The sequence below is a fragment of the Lycium barbarum genome, chromosome 4 (genome assembly GCF_019175385.1).
Source record: "Lycium barbarum isolate Lr01 chromosome 4, ASM1917538v2, whole genome shotgun sequence".
NCBI classification, from domain to species: Eukaryota; Viridiplantae; Streptophyta; class Magnoliopsida; order Solanales; family Solanaceae; genus Lycium; species Lycium barbarum.
The window spans coordinates 147,217,306-147,236,829 of NC_083340.1; the positions used below are offsets into that span (position 1 = coordinate 147,217,306).

Here is a 19,524-nt window from a genome sequence, read left to right on the forward strand (position 1 = left end):
CGTGTCCGCAGTATCTCAATTGTTCTTTTATTTCCTTTATTTGGCATATACTCCCTCTGTCTCAATTTAAGTGTCAACGTTTGACTAGACATGAAGTTTAAGAAATAAAGATAAATTATCTTGTGATCCTAAATTAAAAATATGTATAATATAATAAATATCCTTTCAATCTTGTGATTATAAACTTGACATGTAAGATATTTGAATTGTCAACTTACTAAATATAAAAAGAGACAGATATAACCAAAATAAAATAAATTTTAACAATAATTAAGAAATTAAGAGGAAATAAAATAAAAGAAAAAAATACGGAGATTCACTGAGGAGAATAATAATATCCTTTTTAAAATATACAAATTAAATTAATCATATTGAGTCCCGTGCTATATTTTGCTAGTATATATATATATAAACCAAGATTTTACCGAGGAAGATCATTCCACAATCTCTGTCTATTATTAACGCAATGCCTCCAAGAAAAGAACTCTGCAGGAATTTTATGCGTGGCAGGTTAAAATTTATTTATTTTGGGCTTAATTTACATTCAGATATATACTTTATTATATGCACAAATATTTATAGGGTTCTTGATAAACCCCTTAAACCTGCATATCAAGATTCTTGATTTTGTGTTTAATTGCGTCCTTTATACTTATAACTCGTCCTTTATTATGGATAAAGTAGTAAATTTGAGTAAAAAATAGTTCTTTTAAACATTGTGTTTAGGATTGATTGGTAGGTTAAAAAAAAAAATTGGTCTTAATTTACATTCACATATACTTTATTATGCACAAATATTTATAGGGTTCTTGATAAACCCCTTAAACCTGCATATCAAGATTCTTGATTTTGTGTTTATTGCTTCCCTAATGTTTATAACTTGTCCTTTATTATGGATAAAGTAGTAAATTAAGTAAAGTTAGTTCCTTTTGAACATTGTGCTTAGGAAAAATAAAAATAAAAATTGGGCTTAATTTACATTCACATATACTTTGTTATGCACAAATATTCATAGTGTTCTTGGTAAACCCCTGCATATCAAGATTCTTGACTTTGTGTTTTATTGCTTCCGTTAATACTTATAACTTGTCAGTATGTATAAAGTAGTAAATTTGAATAAAGTTAGTTCCTTTGAACATTGTGTTGGAGGGGAAGGTAAAATTTATTTTGGGCTTAATTTACATTCATTTATTTAGTATGCACAAATATTTATAGGGTTCTTGATAAACCCCTGAAAAGTTCATGTCAAGATTCTTGATTTTGTGTTTTATTGCTTCCTTAATACTTATAACTTGTCCTTAGTATGTATAAAGGATTAGGTTTGAGTAAATATTAGTTCTTTTGAACATTGTATTGGAGGGTACCTGAATTGAGAATGAATTTAGAGGATTCATATTGCTGACTGGTTGTTTTGGATTAATGGGTAGTTGATTGATTGTTGTATGGTCATTGCTAGGAGTGGCAAGCGGGCGGGTCGTATTGGATATGGGCGGGTCGAAAATGGGTTAAATAAAGACGGATAAAATATCCGACCCAACCATATTTGACACAGATAAAATATCCATGGTCATGGTCTTCATCAAAAAATTAAATATCCATGGTGAGAACACAAGCTATAAGCCAAAATAAGCAAAGACTCCCAGAAGGCAAGAACTCGTGAAAAATATCAAGCAGACAAATTAGTATTGATAACCATATTATCCATCTGGATTTCCTTTTTTTAGTGGATAATGTGGATAATATTCATATTTAATCCATTTTAAATGGTCAGTTATCCAACCCATATTTAATGGGCCGGATTGGATGGTTACTTGTTTTTTAACCAGTTTCCCTAATCATAGCTAGTAAAGCTCTAAGCTCCAATACCCAAGTGTGTGGCCTAGTGATCAATGAAGTGGGTTGAGAATCATGAGGTGTCAGGTTCAAATCCCCAGCGAAGGTAAGTATTGAGTCATCACATTGGTGCTTTAGGGGTAGGATGGCCTTTATCATGATATTGAAGTCAAACCTATCTCAATTCATTGTTCCCCTATATTGTGCCCCATCTTATATAAAAGTTGTAGTAGTGACAGTGTAATTTTTTTTTGATACTACCGGTGCTTGTTACCAATCAGATGTTTGTATATAAAATTAACTGAAATTGCTTTTTAAATGACTTGTTGATAATGTTTTTAATACCATCAGTGCACATAACATATGATCACTTGTAAAATTACAAGTATAATTATTTTTAACGACTTGATAGTGTAAAAATAATCTTTTATACACTTTTACTATTTATGAGAAGACCCAAGCCTATAGGCTGCCAGGTGAAAAACTTCACTACTATAGTTGCTAATTTGCAAGTCCGTAGAGGGTTAATTTTTTCTTATGATATGACATAATCCATATAGAGGAGGTGGCGGTGTATCGGAATCTCAGGCGAGTGGGTCCCATGGTGGCGATGATCGGCATGATACAAGGAGCCATCATTCATAGCAAATTCAAGTTCATCCATTCTTTCCAACTTGTGTTTTGTAAGTTTGGATGTTTAAAGAGGTTTGATTATTTGCTCTAAAATTCCTTATCTTTTTTTTTTTTTGGTTGTTAAATTTCCCTTGAGCATTCTTTTTCTTTCTTCACCTTTTTTCGTGTGATTAATTTGCCTTACGAGTTTGAAAAGGGCAACAGTTTTAACAAAGGGAGGAGTATTTTGGTTGGTTTTGTCAAAAATCTCTGAAATGTTTTTTCAATTATAGAGTAGAGATTGTTCCTTCATCATCATCATCATTGATAGTTCCTTTTTATCTTTCTTCTAATCTAATGTCACATGTACAAACATTATTGCAGTAAGTTAATTTCATCTGGATATGGATTATGTCATATCATAAGAAAAAATTAACCCTCTACGGACTTGCAAATTAGCAACTATAGTAGTGAAGTTTTTCACCTGGCAGCCTATAGGCTTGGGTCTTCTCATAAATAGTAAAAGTGTATAAAAGATTATTTTTACACTATCAAGTCGTTAAAAATAATTATACTTGTAATTTTACAAGTGATCATATGTTATGTGCACTGATGGTATTAAAAACATTATCAACAAGTCATTTAAAAAGCAATTTCAGTTAATTTTATATACAAACATCTGATTGGTAACAAGCACCGGTAGTATCAAAAAAAAATTACACTGTCACTACTACAACTTTTATAAAGGGGGATCAGCCGGCCATGCAAGGGTGTTAAGTCCCACATTTGTGCTTTAGGGGTAGGGTGGTCTTTATAAAAAATATTAGGTGATCTTGTCCAAGCTGGCTGGACAAAGTTACCTAGTATTTGTTCTGGTGGGAGGTAGCATGTATGCCTTGGATTAGTCGAGGTGCTTGCAAGCTTGCCAGAACCCACTGTTATAGAAGAAGAAAAAAAAAGGGTCCTGAGCTTCAAACTTTTATCATCTCCTTATGAACTTCTTGATTTGGCAGTTTTATCTATTTTCATTCACTAAGGAAATAAAGAATTTTCTGTTGGGTTATGGAATTTCTCGGATATTAGTTCCTGCTTGGGATTGGCAAAAAGTTTAAATTGTTGTTTTGATAGGCCTTCAACAAGTCTGTTACTTCTGAAGCACAAATTCTCAACCAACTTTCGAGTAGATTACATGAGCCATAATTTGTGAGGAACACAGAAAATGCGGTTTGGAGTAATATCAAATTTCTAGAATTTCGGTTAATGTCTACATGGAATTGATAATCAAAATTGTGATCTTTGCTAAGGAGTCTGTACTTATCTAGGCAACTAAAACACTGATATGGACTAGTGACTGAAACTATAGGAGGCTCAGGGCTCTGAAGTGCTAAGGTGCAATTGAGGTTTTTTCTGTGTTGTAATAAAAGTTTCCATAAACATTTGGTTGGACACTTTTATTATATTCCAATGAACTAAGATGGAGATCTTTGTCTTAGAAAATGAAATTAACGTCTTTAAATTAAAACAGAGAAAATATTATTTAAATTAGTTAGTAGTTTTTTATAGGAGTCCAGTAATGCTTGTTTTGATTAGGTTACTTTGTGAAAGTATGAAAAACAGGAACTGATCGTTGTCTTATTTCGTCCAGCTGTCAATATGGTGAACGTTGTAAATTTCAACATGCTGCCCCTCAACAACCGAAGCCAAATCCATTTGGGTTTGGCAGCCAATCCACTAATTTTCAGAGTACAAATATGCAGCAAACAAAGTCCAACCCTTTTGGTTTTGGTGTTCAGAGCAACTCCCAGCCAAGAGGGTCCAATGATTTGGTGCTCAAACAGAATCAATACAAGGTACTTTAGCTGTTACTCTATAATTATAGCTAGTTCCAAAGCAGATTATATTTTCTATTTATTTATTTATTTAATATAAATACTAGGCTCTCCCACAGTACCATTTTGAGGAGTCTTCACTCCATGTTCTCAAATTTACTTGCTAATATATGATAAGGGGTAAATACTCCCTCCTTCCCAATTGATGTGACACTCTTTCCTTTTTAGTGCAGTCCCAAAAAGAATGACATCTTTCCATATTTATTAAAAATTTAACTTTAAAATGCTCATTTTACCCTTAATGAGATGATTTGTAGCCGCACAAATTTCTATGACTTATTTTGGACCACAAATTTCAAAAATTTTCCTTTCTTCTTAAACTCCGTGCCCAGTCCAAACGCTATTACATAAATTGGGATGGAGGGAGAATAAGAATGTAATTTTTTGGGGGGTTTAAATATAGAAAAAGGAATGGATTTTGGTTAAACAACGTATACAGTCCTTTTCATTAACTGAAAAAGAAGTATCGATAGCGAGACTGCGAAGTAATTTCATATGCTATTTGAAAATTCTCTTTATAAGGTCACCTTATGATTGCAAAAAGGGAATAATACCACTGATGCTATTTTCAAACTAAAAAGTCACATGAATCTAAAGGAAGGTTGATTAATGGAAACATATGGAGTTAATTTTTATACATAAGTATGTGGAGTTTAATACTTTGGTGGTAATTAAAGTTTTCTACTGTTAATAGTTACATACTGTCGTCGTCATCAGCAACAGTTTACTGGTGACTGGTGAGTCAATATCTATATATGCTTTTGTTGAGACTTTCTGCATTGTTTATTTATCAGATTAAATGACATATTTATGTAATAGAAATTATGATTATGAACTTGTGCATGAGTATGTGTAGGTTCATATTTATCCAGTTTTCTCGGTGCTATGAAGAATTAAAATGAATAGATAGGTCTTATGATATTGTAAAAATCTACATGATGCTTATTAATTTTTTTTTCCTGTTTAGCCTTTTGAAAACAAGTGGACTCGTTCTGCAAGTACCAACAGTTCTTCATCGCGGCCAACTGATAATCAGCCTGTTGCATCTAATCACACGTGAGTACTCTATGGCCAAAGCCTTTCCGTTTTGCATTTATCTTTATGATTTAAGTAGAATTTTAATGGTTTGGTTCTGCTACATGTGAAGCTGCACGGATCCCGAGTCATGCAGACGTCAGATTGTGGAAGATTTTAATAATGAGAAGCCAATGTGGTTGCTTACCTGCTATGGTCATCGTAAAAAGTATGTTTTAGATCTTATCTTTAGTCTTTACTTGACACACTTTGCTAAATCAGCTTTCCTCATACTTTGAGTTTCTCTCATGAATAAGATTTTTGTTGGGCTAGTTATCCAGCTTCTTTTACTACTATTAATTGGGAATTTGGGATATGAAAATCCCGAACCCTCTCTTTTATTTGCCAATTTAAGTACTCATCCAGCTTCTTTTATTATTATTGAAGGTTAATGAATGGAAAATGAAGATCTCTAACCCTTCGCTTTCATTTGCCAATTTTATTTAAATGAAAAGGTAGAGAATTTTATTACTTCCTCCATTCCAATTTATGTGACACTCTTTCCTTTTAGTCAGCCTCAAAAAATGACCCCTTTCTGTATTTAGTAGCAATTTAACTTCAAACTTCCTAATTTACTCTTATGAGATAATATATAGCTACACAAATATCTATGATTTATTTTAGACCACAAATTTCAAAAGTCTTCGTTACATCTAGTCAAATACCTTCACATAAATTGGGACGCAGGGAGTAATAAGTACCAAGAAGGTACCAAAAGTAGTACATCAGTTTTTTTATTTGCCAATTTATGTGCTTTGATCTCGTCAGACAGTTTGGAGACAATTCAACAGAGTCCATAGAGTTCTCTCTCTGCCCTGAATAATCTACTACTCAAAGAACGTATCATGCATTAACACAAATACTAGTATAAGTTTTTATGTGCTTTTCATCGGCTATTACACTCATATTTGTTCTTCTAATTTGTAATTGACCAGTTTATAACTGCCTGTCTTGGGAGATGATGATTTTCATATCTTAGGGTGTGTTTGGCATGACAGAAAATGTTTTCCATGGAAAATATTTTCTTGGAAAAGAAGTCGGTTTCTTACTTTTTTTTCTAGTGTTTTGTAAGTAAGCCAAAAATATTATCCGAAGAGCATTTTTATGTAATCTAGTAAAACACTATGGGGTTGGAATGGGTGGGGAGTGGGGGTTCGGGGAAGGTTAAGGGGTGGGGGTTGGGCGGGCAGGAAGGAGACAATGAACTTGGAATATCACTTATGGAACTTGTTTCTCCTACTTCCATTAGGGAAAGTCATTCTCCTCATTTTTAAGGAACTTGGTTTCCTCGTGAAAATGTTTTCCAAAATTTTTGACCAACCAAACGTGGGAAAATTGGAAAACAAACTGGAAAATGTTTTCCTTCATACCAAACAAACCCTTAGTTTCTACCCTCCTATTCTAAAACTAAAAGTAGAAGGGAAAAAAAGGCAAACTTTTATTCATATATCTGGAGGGCTCAGATTCCAATTATATGTACATTACCTGTTTCATGAACTGGTAGATCATAGAGATTGATCAGCAGTTGCAATTACTCTTCTATGCAGTTTTGGTCCATGTGATATTACCGGCGATGTTAGCTATGAAGAGCTGCGAGCAGCAGCATATGATGATGCAAAACGTGGACAGAGCTTGACTTCTATTGTAAGACATCACCCTTACTCCCTTCTTGCTCTGTCTTCTTTGCCGTAAATGAAATTTGTTCTCAAAATTCAAGGCAAATAATTCTGTCTTATCAGAAAGAAAGACTTCTAACTTCTAAGTGAAAGAGAGCTTTAGATTAGTTAGATAAAGGGAAACCTTAACATGATCAAGTTTTTCCTCTTCCATTACCTGGGTGAGTTTTTCTTTTTGTACTGTCCTCGCCTCCTGAAAATATGTTTATAGAGGAAGGAGTTGACTTAAGTAATGATTTTTAAAAAATTTTGCACTTTGATATATTTTTTTTTTTTTAGCTATTTTTCCTTGCTAACAGTGTTGTCTTTAGACCTTTTGTACATAATTGTTTATTATTGCACCTCTTGATGCTTCTGACTATTGTTTTAATAGGAAAAAGGTTCAAATTTGCTCCTGAACTATACACTATCTGACACTTTTGCCATCGGTTATACTTCGCCAACAAAAAGACACGCCATTAAAAAAGTAGACCAGTTGTGCCCCTCGTGTTCAATTTTTGACTGTCTCATTACGTACCAGTAAACTCTATCATGTATCATTCACTAAAATCATCTTGCTTCTAAGTTCTAACAAACTTTTTTCTGTCCTTGTGTTAAATGCAGGTTGAGAGAGAGAGGAGCCTGGTTAATTCTAAAGTAGCTGAATTTGAAAATCTATTGCGAAATCCTTATGCATCTCAATCGACTTCTGCTGCTAATGCTCAAAGTCCTTTTCCTGGTTCTGCACCAAGTGCCTCGTTGAGTGCTCAAAGTCCTTTTCCTGGTGGTGCACCAAGTGCCTCGTTGAGTGCTCAAAGTCCTTTTCCTGGTGCTGTTCCGAATGCCTCGTTGAGCGCTCAAAGCAGTTTTCCTCCTTCAGCCTCGAGTTTTAGTCAGTTGGGAGCCATACTGAATACAGGGTTAGAACTGATGCATAAGTATCACTTACATTAGTGCATTTTACACTAGAGTTTTTGGCTTCTTTGATAAGTAAATTTTATTGATAGCTAAACCAGGCACCAAGTGCTGCACATTACAGTAGGGTATTTTCCTATTATACAAATCAATTAGTAACGAGCTAATAAAATCTTTCATAGCTACATCTTCATATACATGATTTTAACCTACACCAACAAGCTAATAATTGACTGTTTGACTAAGCCTCTAAAATTAGCTTATTGTGAAAAGTGCTTTTCAAAGTAGTACTTTTGGTGAGAAGCAGTTTGTGTTTGACATATCAATTTGAAAAAGTACTTTTGAGAGGCAATTATTATTTGGCCATACTTGTAAAAAGTGTTTTTAACTGTATTTTCTCAAAAATGCTTTTCAAAAAGGTACTTTTTGGGAGGAAGCTACTTTTTGCAGCTTCTCAAAAACAGATTATGCTACTAAAAACATTTTTTTCTCCTAAAAGCGTGGCCAAACTCAACTTTGCAAAAAAGCATGTTTTTTGAAGGAAAAAAAACTTTTGGCCCGGAGAACCTTTTTGATCAAACAGGCTATAAGACATTTATGTTTCATTATGTTAACAATTGCAGCTTTTCCTTCAAAACACCACTGGTCTCTTTCCTTGCAGACCGCCCAATACACAAAACTGGAATTGTTTGCTTGAGTTTTGGCTTTTACCAACTTCTGACTTCGTTTTTTCTCAAAATTAACAGGGCATCTACTCCACCAACTAATAGTATATTTGGGCAACCCAGTCCCCTTGGGAACTCTTTTAAGGCATCAAGTTCTTCTGGGGCGGCGAATGCCTTTTCATTCGGGAATACATCAGGTGATTTGACACGGTTTTCTAGTATTGTGCAGTTCTTGAGTAATGCGTTTTATTTAGCTCGACTATGCTTGCAGGCTCCTTTGGCTTCGGAAGCCAAGTCCCGACCCAGTCACAACAGAATCCTTCCATTCCAAGCAATAACTTATTTTCCACCTCGACATCGCTGCATGTTCCTAATCCATCTGGTGGCCAACTTCCTACTCCTTCTCAGGGACTTTTTGCTGCTTCAGTTACGGCAGCCCCTGCCAGTATCAACTTGACGTAAGTTCCAGCACTAGTTACTTCATTTGCCATAATTATTACTCTCTCCGTCCCAACTTATGTGAAGGTGTTTGATTAACGGAGTTTAAGAAAAAACGGAAGACTTTTAAAACTTGTGGTCTAAAAAGTCATATGTTTGTGTGGATTAAATCCATCCCTTTAAGGGTAAAATGAGAAATTTAAAGTCAAGTTGTTAGTATTAAATATAGAAAGGTGTCATTCTTTTCGGGACTAACTAAAAAGGAAAGAGTGCACATAAATTGGGATAGAGGAAGTATTTAGACTATGTAGAATTAAGTCGTCAATATATTAGTCTTGTCATTTTCTATTGAAGTTTGAAATGGTAACTTTCTAATGAGGTCCTTTTGGTTGTTCTTTCTTATACCCTTGTTTTGCAGGAGTGGTGCATCAACAGAAGAGTTCAGTGGTGATAACAGCATTTGGACAAAGAATGAATGGAAAATTGGGGAGGTAAAGCTCTAAATATTTTCCTGATTTTGGCATTTGAACCAAGAGACCATATAGAGAACACTAAATATAAAAGTAGAAGTAACCTTCCTTGAAAATGTCTCGATGGGATTATGCTCATGCAGTTCTGTTTTTATCGGAGATTATCAATTTGATCCAAAATATGATATTGGAACGTCATAGCCCAGAAGTGTTTTCATAGCCCAGAAGTGTTTCATTTATAGCATTCAGTTGTGTTTAGCCAATTTTGGCAGTTGATACGGTGCATCGGCAAGCATGTCTACTTGTGTATTTCAGTAACAATCTTTATAACATATTAATATGTTCTACTGGTTGTGCTTTCCAGATTCCAGAAGAGGCACCCCCAGACAGATATGTTTATTAGGAATGCTTCTGGCACCTGACTATTAAAGGTTGTCAGTTCAAATCAGATACAGAAGAAACTTCCTTTTCGTGACATGGTTCATCGACATATCAGCAGGAAATTTTGGGCATTTGATTAAGTTCCTAGGTAGTTATGCTAGTGAAAAAAGGGTTTACAATATCTTTACCTTTTATACAGTTTCAAAGAGGGGTTAAATGTAGTTTTCTTCAGCTATTTAAAGAGTTGTAATGTGATCAAGTCGTTAGCTTGTACATACTATACTGCTTTTTGTATGGAAAGAAAATGAAGTAGTCAAATATATTTGTTGGCAATTAAAAAAAAAAACTGATAAGATGAGCCAAAAGATTTCTTTACGCTGTTTGTTGAGAAGCTATTTAAATTGCAATGTTCAGGTACCAAGAAGAATATTGGCAAATTGTAGTTGCCAATTCACATGCATATTCAAGCAATGTTTTGAGTTTAGAGAAATTTTGTCAGACCTCATTATGGTGTTACTACTTGATCTGCTGAAATTATTCAGAGATGTTAAAATGACGCAAAAAGGATATATTATATTTTGGTGATACAATCAATCAAAGAACAATGTAATGCTGATTTGAAGATCAAAATTTGGGTCGTATGCCAACTTGGAAACTAGATTTTTTATATGAATAAAAAGGATCATGTTTTACCATGTAAATGTTTCATATTATACCAGATTGCCTACTTAAGAATCATAGAAACAGTAATAATAATTTAAAGACTACAAAAGTAGGATAAATTGCTGGATTGCAGCCATAGATTAATTGCTACTCGAAAGATCTAATTTTGGGAAAGAAACACTATATTGCATAGGAAAAGGCATTGAAGTTAAAAAAAATAAAAATATAGTCGAGCTTTTCTGTAACATTGATAACGGTCGAGTTTTCTTCGGTTCGAGTTCATATTATGTTATATTACATATGCCCTCGAACAGCACATCGTCATAGCAGCCAAATAATATACATTAGAGAGAGATTTAACTGTAGATCCCGAATTGGGTCAGTTGGTGACAAGTAAGGTAATGATAGTGTAAGTTATCCTTCAGGTATATGCAAACAAAATCAAATAACAAGATTAAAACAAAATAGATCAGATGACAAAGATTTGACTAAAGATGGCTTTCATTATACTCAATTGTTAGCTCGTCCCCACTAAATATAACAAAGTTCTTTATTTACTTCAGAATTTAAGAAAAGAAAAGGGAGTTCTTATCAATGTGGAGCAGCATCAAGACCAATCTTCACTAGCTCGTAGCAGCAAAATCTGTATTACAATATGTGCAATGCATGCTCGGGAAAAAAAATAGACGATTCGTCACCAAGTTTAACAGTTGTTAAGGTGCACAACTCGGAAAAATCCACAACAAAAGGATGAAATGACCTTCATAGCCAGCAATGACAGTAACACCAGAAACCATCATTTATTATGAGTTTAGATTAGATCCAATGGAGGAAAAAAATAGTAAGGTAATTGCAGGACTGTAATATTTAGTTACTTTAACTTCCTTCAATATCATGAATTCCCACTGCCTTAACCTTCTATGAACTCCTAATTTGGCTGTTTGGGTTTATTGACCAATGCAGACCATTTTAAACCTGGAAAACACCAGCTTCCAACTGGCACTGGTCTTCAATCTAGTTGGTCAACCCCGAAACAACAGTTGATATGTACCTGTTTCACAGTAGTGGACCAACTAGCATTAGGAGACACTTAGTCTTGTTTACTGTCTCAGTGGTAATTTTTGCTGGAGGCACGTAAATTCTTGCTCTTTTCAAAATTTCAGCAGCAACCCAGTGCTTACGCTTGCTCAGTGGTCTTGAATGATCCAACTTAACCTGAAATTGAATTTTCATCCCTAACTCAATGAGCGTATACAAAATTGAGATATGCAAAATCTTATACGAACAAGCAGGAAGTTAAACACAATGACGGTCAGATACAATGCACGATACACGAAGGACGTAATTTAAAGTTCTACTGCGATGACATTAAAGTAAACCATTCTGACTAATCAATTCAGATATAAGAGTTGCACCCACAACAGCTATATATTAGTAGCTTATGATTTGACGAGGAAAAAAAGGTAAATGAACCTTTAATCACATGAAGCAAAGATATAAATCATTTACACTTAAAATTCAGCAAACTTTTATATTTGAATAAGTACACCTTTCCCTTAACTAGAAATACGTACATGGCTTCCTTCCTACCACTCCCCTTCTTTCTGAAACTCGTGACTAAAATTGTATTTCATACTTATTTGTCAAATTCAGAGAGATAGTCTCCCCTTTTCTCTCTTCTTGTATAACTCCTGGCGTAGTGTGATTAGTGATGTAATTAAAAGAACACATCAATCAACCACACACAATTCCAAATCAATTGTGGTCCTTCAAATGAATCCTCTTAACAAGTTCCACCATGAATTAGTCTTCACAGGTTTATCATAATTAGACTATAACCTCCCGTAGACCTCCTTCTTTATCCGTAGTTGGGACCGCGAAATAACACCATTAACAAATTTCAGCTGACAATAAGAAGGATTCACCAACTTCATGTACCCACAAACAGTTTTTTTTTTTTTTTGTGATAACCGTGGTGTTCAAGCCAGTTCGCGCGCACCTCAAATAATAGATACCAGGTAACACTGTAGACTAAGAGCCCGTTTGGATTGGCTTACAGCTTAAAGCTGTTTGCAGCTTATAAGCTGAAAAAAATAAGTTGGGGTAGTCCAACTTATTTTTTTTGGCTTATAAGCTGTTTTCAACTTATAAACTGCTTTAGATAAACTAAGTCAAATGGGTCCAATTATTTTTTTGAGTTTATTTTAAGCATAAAATGACTTTAAGCTGGCCAGCCAAACACTCAAAAAAACTGAAAACAGCTTATAAGCCAACTTATAAGCCAATCCAAACGGGCTCTAAGCCTAGAGCAAATGGAAAGAAGCCACCTAGTATCTTGTCTCTGCTGAGAGTTGAACCTAAAACCTCATGGTGCTCAACTCACTTGATTGACCACTAGGTCACATCCTTGAGGGCGAAACAAATTATAATCACAGAAACAGAAACACATCACCAATTAAGCATTTGGATAAAAGATGAAGCTCCATAATGAGCCTAGGGATGCATAATTTATAGGAGCTTCTTTATTCTTCATTGAAATAAACTGTTATTATGAGGTGTAATTTCTGCTAATTTTATATATTTTTAGTGTTAGTGTAATTTTTTGTGTTGCATAGTTAAATCTTTTTTCGACAATTTTTTTCAAATTTAACAGACAGAGTTCGGTAAATATTTATGGAGACTAAAAGTGTTAGCTTTTGACAATATTAAAGAACCAAAACTATTAAGTGCTTACTTAAGGGACTATTTGGACTCTACCAATCCGGTGCTAAACTAACCACTCAACGACGTCGTTTGCTTTGAGACCTCCCTTTGCACTCGATTCATATGGTGCTGTGCAACTCAATAAGTGGCTTTTGCACCCACCTAATTTATTTTCCTATGCAGATTCACCCCGTTACTTTTTTAATGGCAAAAGTCATAGATAGCCCCTAAATTTTGTCACATTTTTCGCTGAGGTACCTAAATCGAGGGTTGTACCTATTGGGTACCTAAATCAGTCCAAATTCGATCCCATTTGGTATTTAGTGTATAGAATTTACGTAGAAGCTACTTGGTTTCAGTAAACTTGTATACTACACACTAGCTCCGCCTCTGTGACACTGCTTATTGTAGGAACGCCAATGACATTGAACCTGGCCTGTGTCTCTGTCAAGATTGAGATGTTAATTTTACTGGATAATATCTCAGATGGTCATTCAACAATTCATCCATTTCATCCTGAGAAATATTCTGCCTTCTTCTCTGTGCAGAAACTCCTTTTTTTATTTATTATATACACATAAGAGAGACATTAAGAGAGAAAGAGTGATATGGCTTATGCTGCTATTACTTGTCTTATGAGAACCATACACCAATCAATGGAACTTACTGGATGTGCTTTGCAACCGTTCTATGAAAACCTCGAATCCGTGAGAGCTATTCTGGATGGATCCTGCAGTGTAACGGGCGATCTTGAAGCACTAACAAGCTTGGAAGGTGAAATTGCAGAGGTGGCATACAGTGCAGAAGATATGATTGACTGGAAATCAATAGATGTTTCTTCAGCAGAAACTTCAATTTCGCGAAGCGGAGCTTTCTGGAAACTCAGTTGTTCCTTGGAACAACAGGTAGAACGCATTGATTCCATCATGAAGAAGTGGATGGCAATACGGAACTGGTACAGAAAAATCAAAGATTTGAAAGCACAAACGTTTTCTCTAGCCAGTACTATACCTGAACATGCTGTAGAGAGGCCCGAGCACATAATGGTTGGCCATGAAAATGCATTCAAGATGATGCAGGATCAACTTACTAGAGGAGAAAGGGAACTAGAAGTTGTCTCAATTGTAGGGATGGGGGGCATAGGGAAGACAACTTTGGCTACAAAGCTCTACAGCGATCCATTCATTATGTCTCACTTTGACATTCGTGCAAAAGCTACTGTTTCACAAGAGTATTGTGCGAGAAATGTACTCCTGGCCCTTCTTTCTTCTATAAGTGATGAACCATGTGATCAACTAGCAGACCGACTTCAAAAGCATCTTAAAGGCAAGAGATACTTGGTAGTCATTGATGACATATGGACTACACGAGCTTGGGATGATATACAACTATGTTTCCCAGACTGTAATAATGGAAGCCGAATACTCTTGACTACTCGGAATGGGGAAGTGGCTGAATATGCTAGCTTAGGTAAGCATCCTTATCACATGCGTCTCATGAATTTTGATGAAAGTTGGAGTTTATTGTATGAAAAGGTCTTTGCGAAAGACTCTTTCCCCCCTGAATTTGAACAGCTTGGGAAACAAATTGCATCAAAATGCGGAGGATTGCCTCTAGCAATTGTTGTGATCGCTGGACTTCTCTCCAATATTGGCAAAGCATTGACCGAGTGGCAAAGTGTTGCCGAAAATGTGAGTTCAGTGGTTAGTACGGATCTTGAAGCCCAATGCATGAGAGTGTTGGCTTTGAGTTACTATCACTTGCCTTCTCATCTAAAACCGTGCTTTCTATATTTTGCAATTTTCCCAGAAGATAAAGTAATTGCTGTCGCTAAACTTGTAAACTTATGGGCAGCGGAGGGATTTTTGAAGTCAGACGAAATGAAAAGCATAGAAGAAGTGGCAGAAAAATGTTTAAAAGATCTTGTAGATAGAAGTTTAATTTCTGTCCACCATTTGAGTTTTGATGGAAAAATCGATTTTTGTCGAATGCATGACGTGACCCGTGAGCTCTGCTTGAGGGAAGCTCGAAACATGGATTTTGTGAACGTTCTGGGAGGAAAGAGTAATCAAAATCCTTGTGCGCAATCCATGCAGTGTTCCACTACGAGTCGAGGTCGGATCAAAATCCATACTAAGGTAGAATTGGCTAGGTGTCGTAACAGTGGGGCTTATTCTATTATCATGTCTCGTAGAGTCCAATCCTTCATGCTGGAGTTGCCTTTCAAGCTAGTAAGAGTACTAGATCTTACTCGAATTGAATTTCCAAGTTTTCCCAGTGAAATACTACATTTAATTCACTTGAGATACCTAGCTTTGTCTCTTTATCCTCTCTTAGAGCAGTATCAAAGATCCAAAGAAGAGGTTCCCTCATCAATAATAGACGTTCCCTCGTCAATAATAGACATACCTCCATCAATATCAAGCCTATGTTATCTGCAAACTTTTATACTTTATGGTGTCAATTACCAGGAATGTCCTTTCATATTACCATCGGAAATTTTGACGATGCCGCAATTGAGGCACCTCCATTTGTCCTGGAATTACTTGCGGTATTATGAGCCTACAGCGAAAAGTTTGGTATTGAAAAATTTGCAATGTCTCTCTAGATGGAATCCTTTTAATTGTACCAGGTCTGCATTTAGACTATTTCCCAATCTAAAGAAGTTGCAAATTAGTGGCGCCCGAGAAGACTTTCGTATTCGCAAGGACCAGTATGATTTTCGCTACTTACATCAGCTCGAGGAATTGGAATTTGATCTTAGTAATCACGATGCTAAATGCTTTCTAGAAAGAATTACACCTTCAGATTCTACTCTGCAAAATCCTTTAAGGCTTCAGAGGATAATCAAACTGCCAAAGCCAGGTTTATCTTTAACACCTCTGCTCCTACCTCCGCCAGATGCTTTTCCACAAAACCTTAAGAATTTAACTTTGAAAGAACCTTTCTACTTGCCATGGGAGGATCTGAGCATTGTTGGTAAATTGCCCAAACTCGAGTCCCTTCAACTAGAAGGTTGGGCCTGCGAAGGTGAGGAGTGGGAAGTAGCTGAGGAAGGGTTTCCTCGCTTGAAGTTCTTGCTACTGAAGCTTTTGCATATACGGTACTGGAGAGCCAGTAGTGATCACTTTCCATGCCTTGAACGACTATTTGTTAATAATTGCTGGAGTTTGGATTCAATCCCTCAAGAATTTGCAGATATAACCACACTTGCTCTAATTGATATCGATCGATGTCGAGAATCTGTTGGGATTTCCGCCAAGCAGATTCAACAGGCCATTCAAGACAACTACGGAGGTTCTATTGACGTCCATATTCGTGATCCTCTGTAAGACATCTTCTTCCTTGATTTTTCTTATCATTATTTCTTGTATTTGTGCTTCCAAATTATGTATGCTAAAGCTAAGGCTTGTTTGGTGAGGAATATTTACTCTATTTTCAGTTTGATTAGAGGATTGTCCTACAGAATGTCGATTTTTAATGCTATCACTAAAATCAATCTTATTATTATTTTGTATAATCAGAATTAGTTTCGTAATACAAACTAGATATTTTCAAAATAAGTTTCAATTTAATTTATTTTTTTAACTGTGAAACTTTGGTCGAATAGTAAAAGTTGGGGTCTCATACGTCTGAGGTCACGTGTTCAACTTTTTATGAAAAAGAGTAAAAAACTTGTAATTATTCATACTCTTCCACAATGTGGGTAACTTTTCTGATCGGTCTACGTTATCTGAATTTTAATAGATTGACTTTGTAATTTTCTTCTATAGTGGGCAATTTTTACTGCTCTGCCTTCTTTTACAATATTTATGAGGGTGTTTGGATTGGCTTATTTTAAGTGTTTATTGACTTTAAGGTTTTTTCTAATTTTTGTGGTGTTTGAGAAAGATAAAAGGTATTTCTAAGTACTTACTTTTAGGCTCAAAAAGTACAAAAATAAGCTAAAAGCCAAAGTTGGGTATTACCAACTTATAACTTTTAAATTTTAGCTTATAAACTTTTAAAAAGCCAATCCAACCACCCTTGACCCATATTAGATTCATTCGCTCTCTTTTTTTTCTTTTTTTTCTTTTCAGAATCAAATAGTCTTACGTTAGATTCATAGTTTGTTGCTCTAGTAGCTATAATTTCACCAAGCAGACATGCCCAAAAATAGTTTAAGTGATGCGCAATGATGTGCATTTTATCATTGGGTAAAGTTGATCTACAACAACGTATAACGCATCATAGCAAGCTCGATACGGTAATAGAATAATAACCTGCTTTATTATGTAAAATTGCACCGATAGCGTGAAATTTAGTTACAGTTGTCATTTATGTATATAATTTAAATCCGTCCAATAATGCGTAAGTTCTTATACCTGCATGCTCATTCTTGCTATAATTTTCTCTTGTTCCTTCATTATGGAAAATCTAACATATCGTTTTTCATCCTTTGCACCTTTTTTTTTTGTGCAGCGAGCTGTGTCCAGTGGGTGTGGATCCAGTTCTCTGAAAGAAATGTCAATTCAGAAATCAAGCGAAAAGGTGTCTTATAGTCCTAACTGATATGGAACTCAATTTTTTTTTGCATAGTTGTCTTCAATATCCTGTTGAATCTGCTTGGCGGAAATTTTACAACAGATTTCAGATAGGACTTTTGGAAGTTCGCAAAACTCAAATTCAGAGTTCTGCTTCTTTGTTTCTATGGGAAATACCTTTGGCTTATGCTGCTATTACTTCCTTTTTGGGCACCATAAAACATTCAATGCAATTTCCTAGATTGATTCCGCGAGAGCTGTTCTAGAGAAACCCTGAACAATAACAGGCGATTCTGAGGCATTTGCATCCAGCACAGAGTATGTAGTTGACTTGGAATCAAGAAAACTTTTCTCAGCAAAAATCCCAATTTCACGATGAATAGTTTTTTTTTTTTTTTTTGAAACTTCGTTTTCTCTTGAAATGAGCAGTAACAATTTGTGTATCCAATTTATGAGATATGTAACAATTTGTGACTGGGCCATGTAATTATAGGTGATGTTTTAGTTTTAAAATTGAAGGGAGGTGATTCAAGTTTTAATTATTGAGTAAAGGTGACTAAATTTGATTAGTGATTAAGGGGTTTTGATCTTGCCGAATAGTTTTATTTTTGACACTTTAGCCCTCTATTTTATTTTTAATACTATGCCCTTAAGTTTTATTTTTAATACTTTAACCCTAAATTTTACTTTTAACACTTTGCCCCAAAGTTTTATTTTTAACACTTTGATCCAACCACTATAAACCCTAAAATACAAAAATCGAGAAAAAAAAATCCTCTTCTGCGTCGTTTCCTCCATTTTTGTTCTTCCTATCTGTTCTTCGTGTTGCTTTCTTCTTCTTCTTCTTCTTCATCCGCCACTGCTCAAGAAAAAAAATCATCCGATTTTTACAATTTTTTGATTGAATGTCATTGGTGTAGCACTGGCATTACTTCATAACTGTTTTCGGGTCCATTGGTAAGTTAAACAATACTGTTTCTTTCAATTGTTCATCTGGGTGTAGTTGCCTTATTTGCTGATTTTCCCAGATTCGTAGTTACAACAGTATAGTTGTTGCAACAAGTTCTAAAGTTGTTGTGTAAGAGCTTCTGAACTTTTTGCATCAGCTGTTGTAGTCCTAGTGTTTCTGCAAGAGTTGTTGATAAATTATGAAGTTGTTGCAACAGATTTACTAATCTGTTGCAACAATTACAAAAAATGTGAATAAATAATTTACAACAGCTGTAGTACTTTATGCAATAACTGTGAAATCTGTTGGAGAGCTCCTACTCTTTCCAATAACTTGTTACTTGTTGCAACAAGTATGATACTTGTTGTATCAATTACAGCAACTGTTGGACATATTTTACAGTTGTTGGATGAAACAGAGACTGAAGTTGTCTCCAACAAATAAGTGAGCTGTTGAAACTTTTTATGAAAAAGAGTAAAAAACTTGTAATTATTCATACTCTTCCACAATGTGGGTAACTTTGCTGATCGGTCTACGTTATCTGAATTTTAATAGATTGACTTTGTAATATTCTTCAATAGTGGGCAATTTTTACTGCTCTGCCTTCTTTTACAATATTTATGAGGGTGTTTGGATTGGCTTATTTTAAGTGTTTATTGGCTTTAAGCTTTTTAGACTTTTTGTGGTGTTTGGGAACTTTTTTTTTTGCGAGGATTGCCCTTCTTTTTGGGGTGGTCTTTAAATTTTGCCCCTC

At 35.1% G+C, this 19,524-nt stretch overlaps 2 protein-coding genes across 7 annotated transcripts; both read left to right on the forward strand.

Annotated features, from left to right (window-relative positions):
- Positions 1–370: 370 nt before the first annotated feature.
- On the forward strand, positions 371–10,310 carry LOC132636949 (zinc finger CCCH domain-containing protein 16). Of its 6 annotated transcripts, XM_060354052.1 has the most exons (12): positions 580–1,939; positions 2,394–2,538; positions 4,091–4,295; positions 5,302–5,390; positions 5,482–5,577; positions 6,956–7,052; positions 7,458–7,550; positions 7,688–7,983; positions 8,725–8,840; positions 8,915–9,101; positions 9,500–9,572; positions 9,916–10,310. In XM_060354052.1, exons 1-12 carry the CDS (start codon positions 1,909–1,911, stop codon positions 9,952–9,954), a joined length of 1,467 nt encoding a protein of 488 aa, XP_060210035.1. In that variant the 5' UTR covers positions 580–1,908; the 3' UTR covers positions 9,955–10,310. The 6 variants fall into 6 exon arrangements, with proteins under 6 accessions (XP_060210039.1, XP_060210040.1, XP_060210035.1 ...); XM_060354056.1 differs by lacking the exons at positions 580–1,939; positions 2,394–2,538 and adding an exon at positions 371–510; XM_060354055.1 differs by lacking the exon at positions 2,394–2,538 and having other exon boundaries at positions 583–1,939.
- A 3,491-nt stretch (positions 10,311–13,801) lies between these two features.
- Positions 13,802–18,555, forward strand: LOC132636950 (putative late blight resistance protein homolog R1B-16). Its single transcript, XM_060354059.1, has 2 exons — positions 13,802–16,626; positions 17,760–18,555. Exons 1-2 carry the CDS (start codon positions 13,907–13,909, stop codon positions 17,794–17,796), a joined length of 2,757 nt encoding a protein of 918 aa, XP_060210042.1. The 5' UTR covers positions 13,802–13,906; the 3' UTR covers positions 17,797–18,555.
- Positions 18,556–19,524: the final 969 nt, after the last annotated feature.

Excerpts from the sequence above, each read along its gene's own strand:
- LOC132636949 (XM_060354052.1), top strand. The coding sequence starts at position 1,909 with ATGAGGTGTCAGGTTCAAATCCCCAGCGAAG. Across the intron at positions 1,940-2,393 it reads GGTTCAAATCCCCAGCGAAG|AGGAGGTGGCGGTGTATCGG; the intron begins GTAAGTATTGAG and ends TAATCCATATAG. Across the intron at positions 9,102-9,499 it reads CCTGCCAGTATCAACTTGAC|GAGTGGTGCATCAACAGAAG; the intron begins GTAAGTTCCAGC and ends CTTGTTTTGCAG.
- LOC132636950 (XM_060354059.1), top strand. The coding sequence starts at position 13,907 with ATGGCTTATGCTGCTATTACTTGTCTTATGAGAACCATACACCAATCA. Across the intron at positions 16,627-17,759 it reads GTCCATATTCGTGATCCTCT|CGAGCTGTGTCCAGTGGGTG; the intron begins GTAAGACATCTT and ends TTTTTTGTGCAG.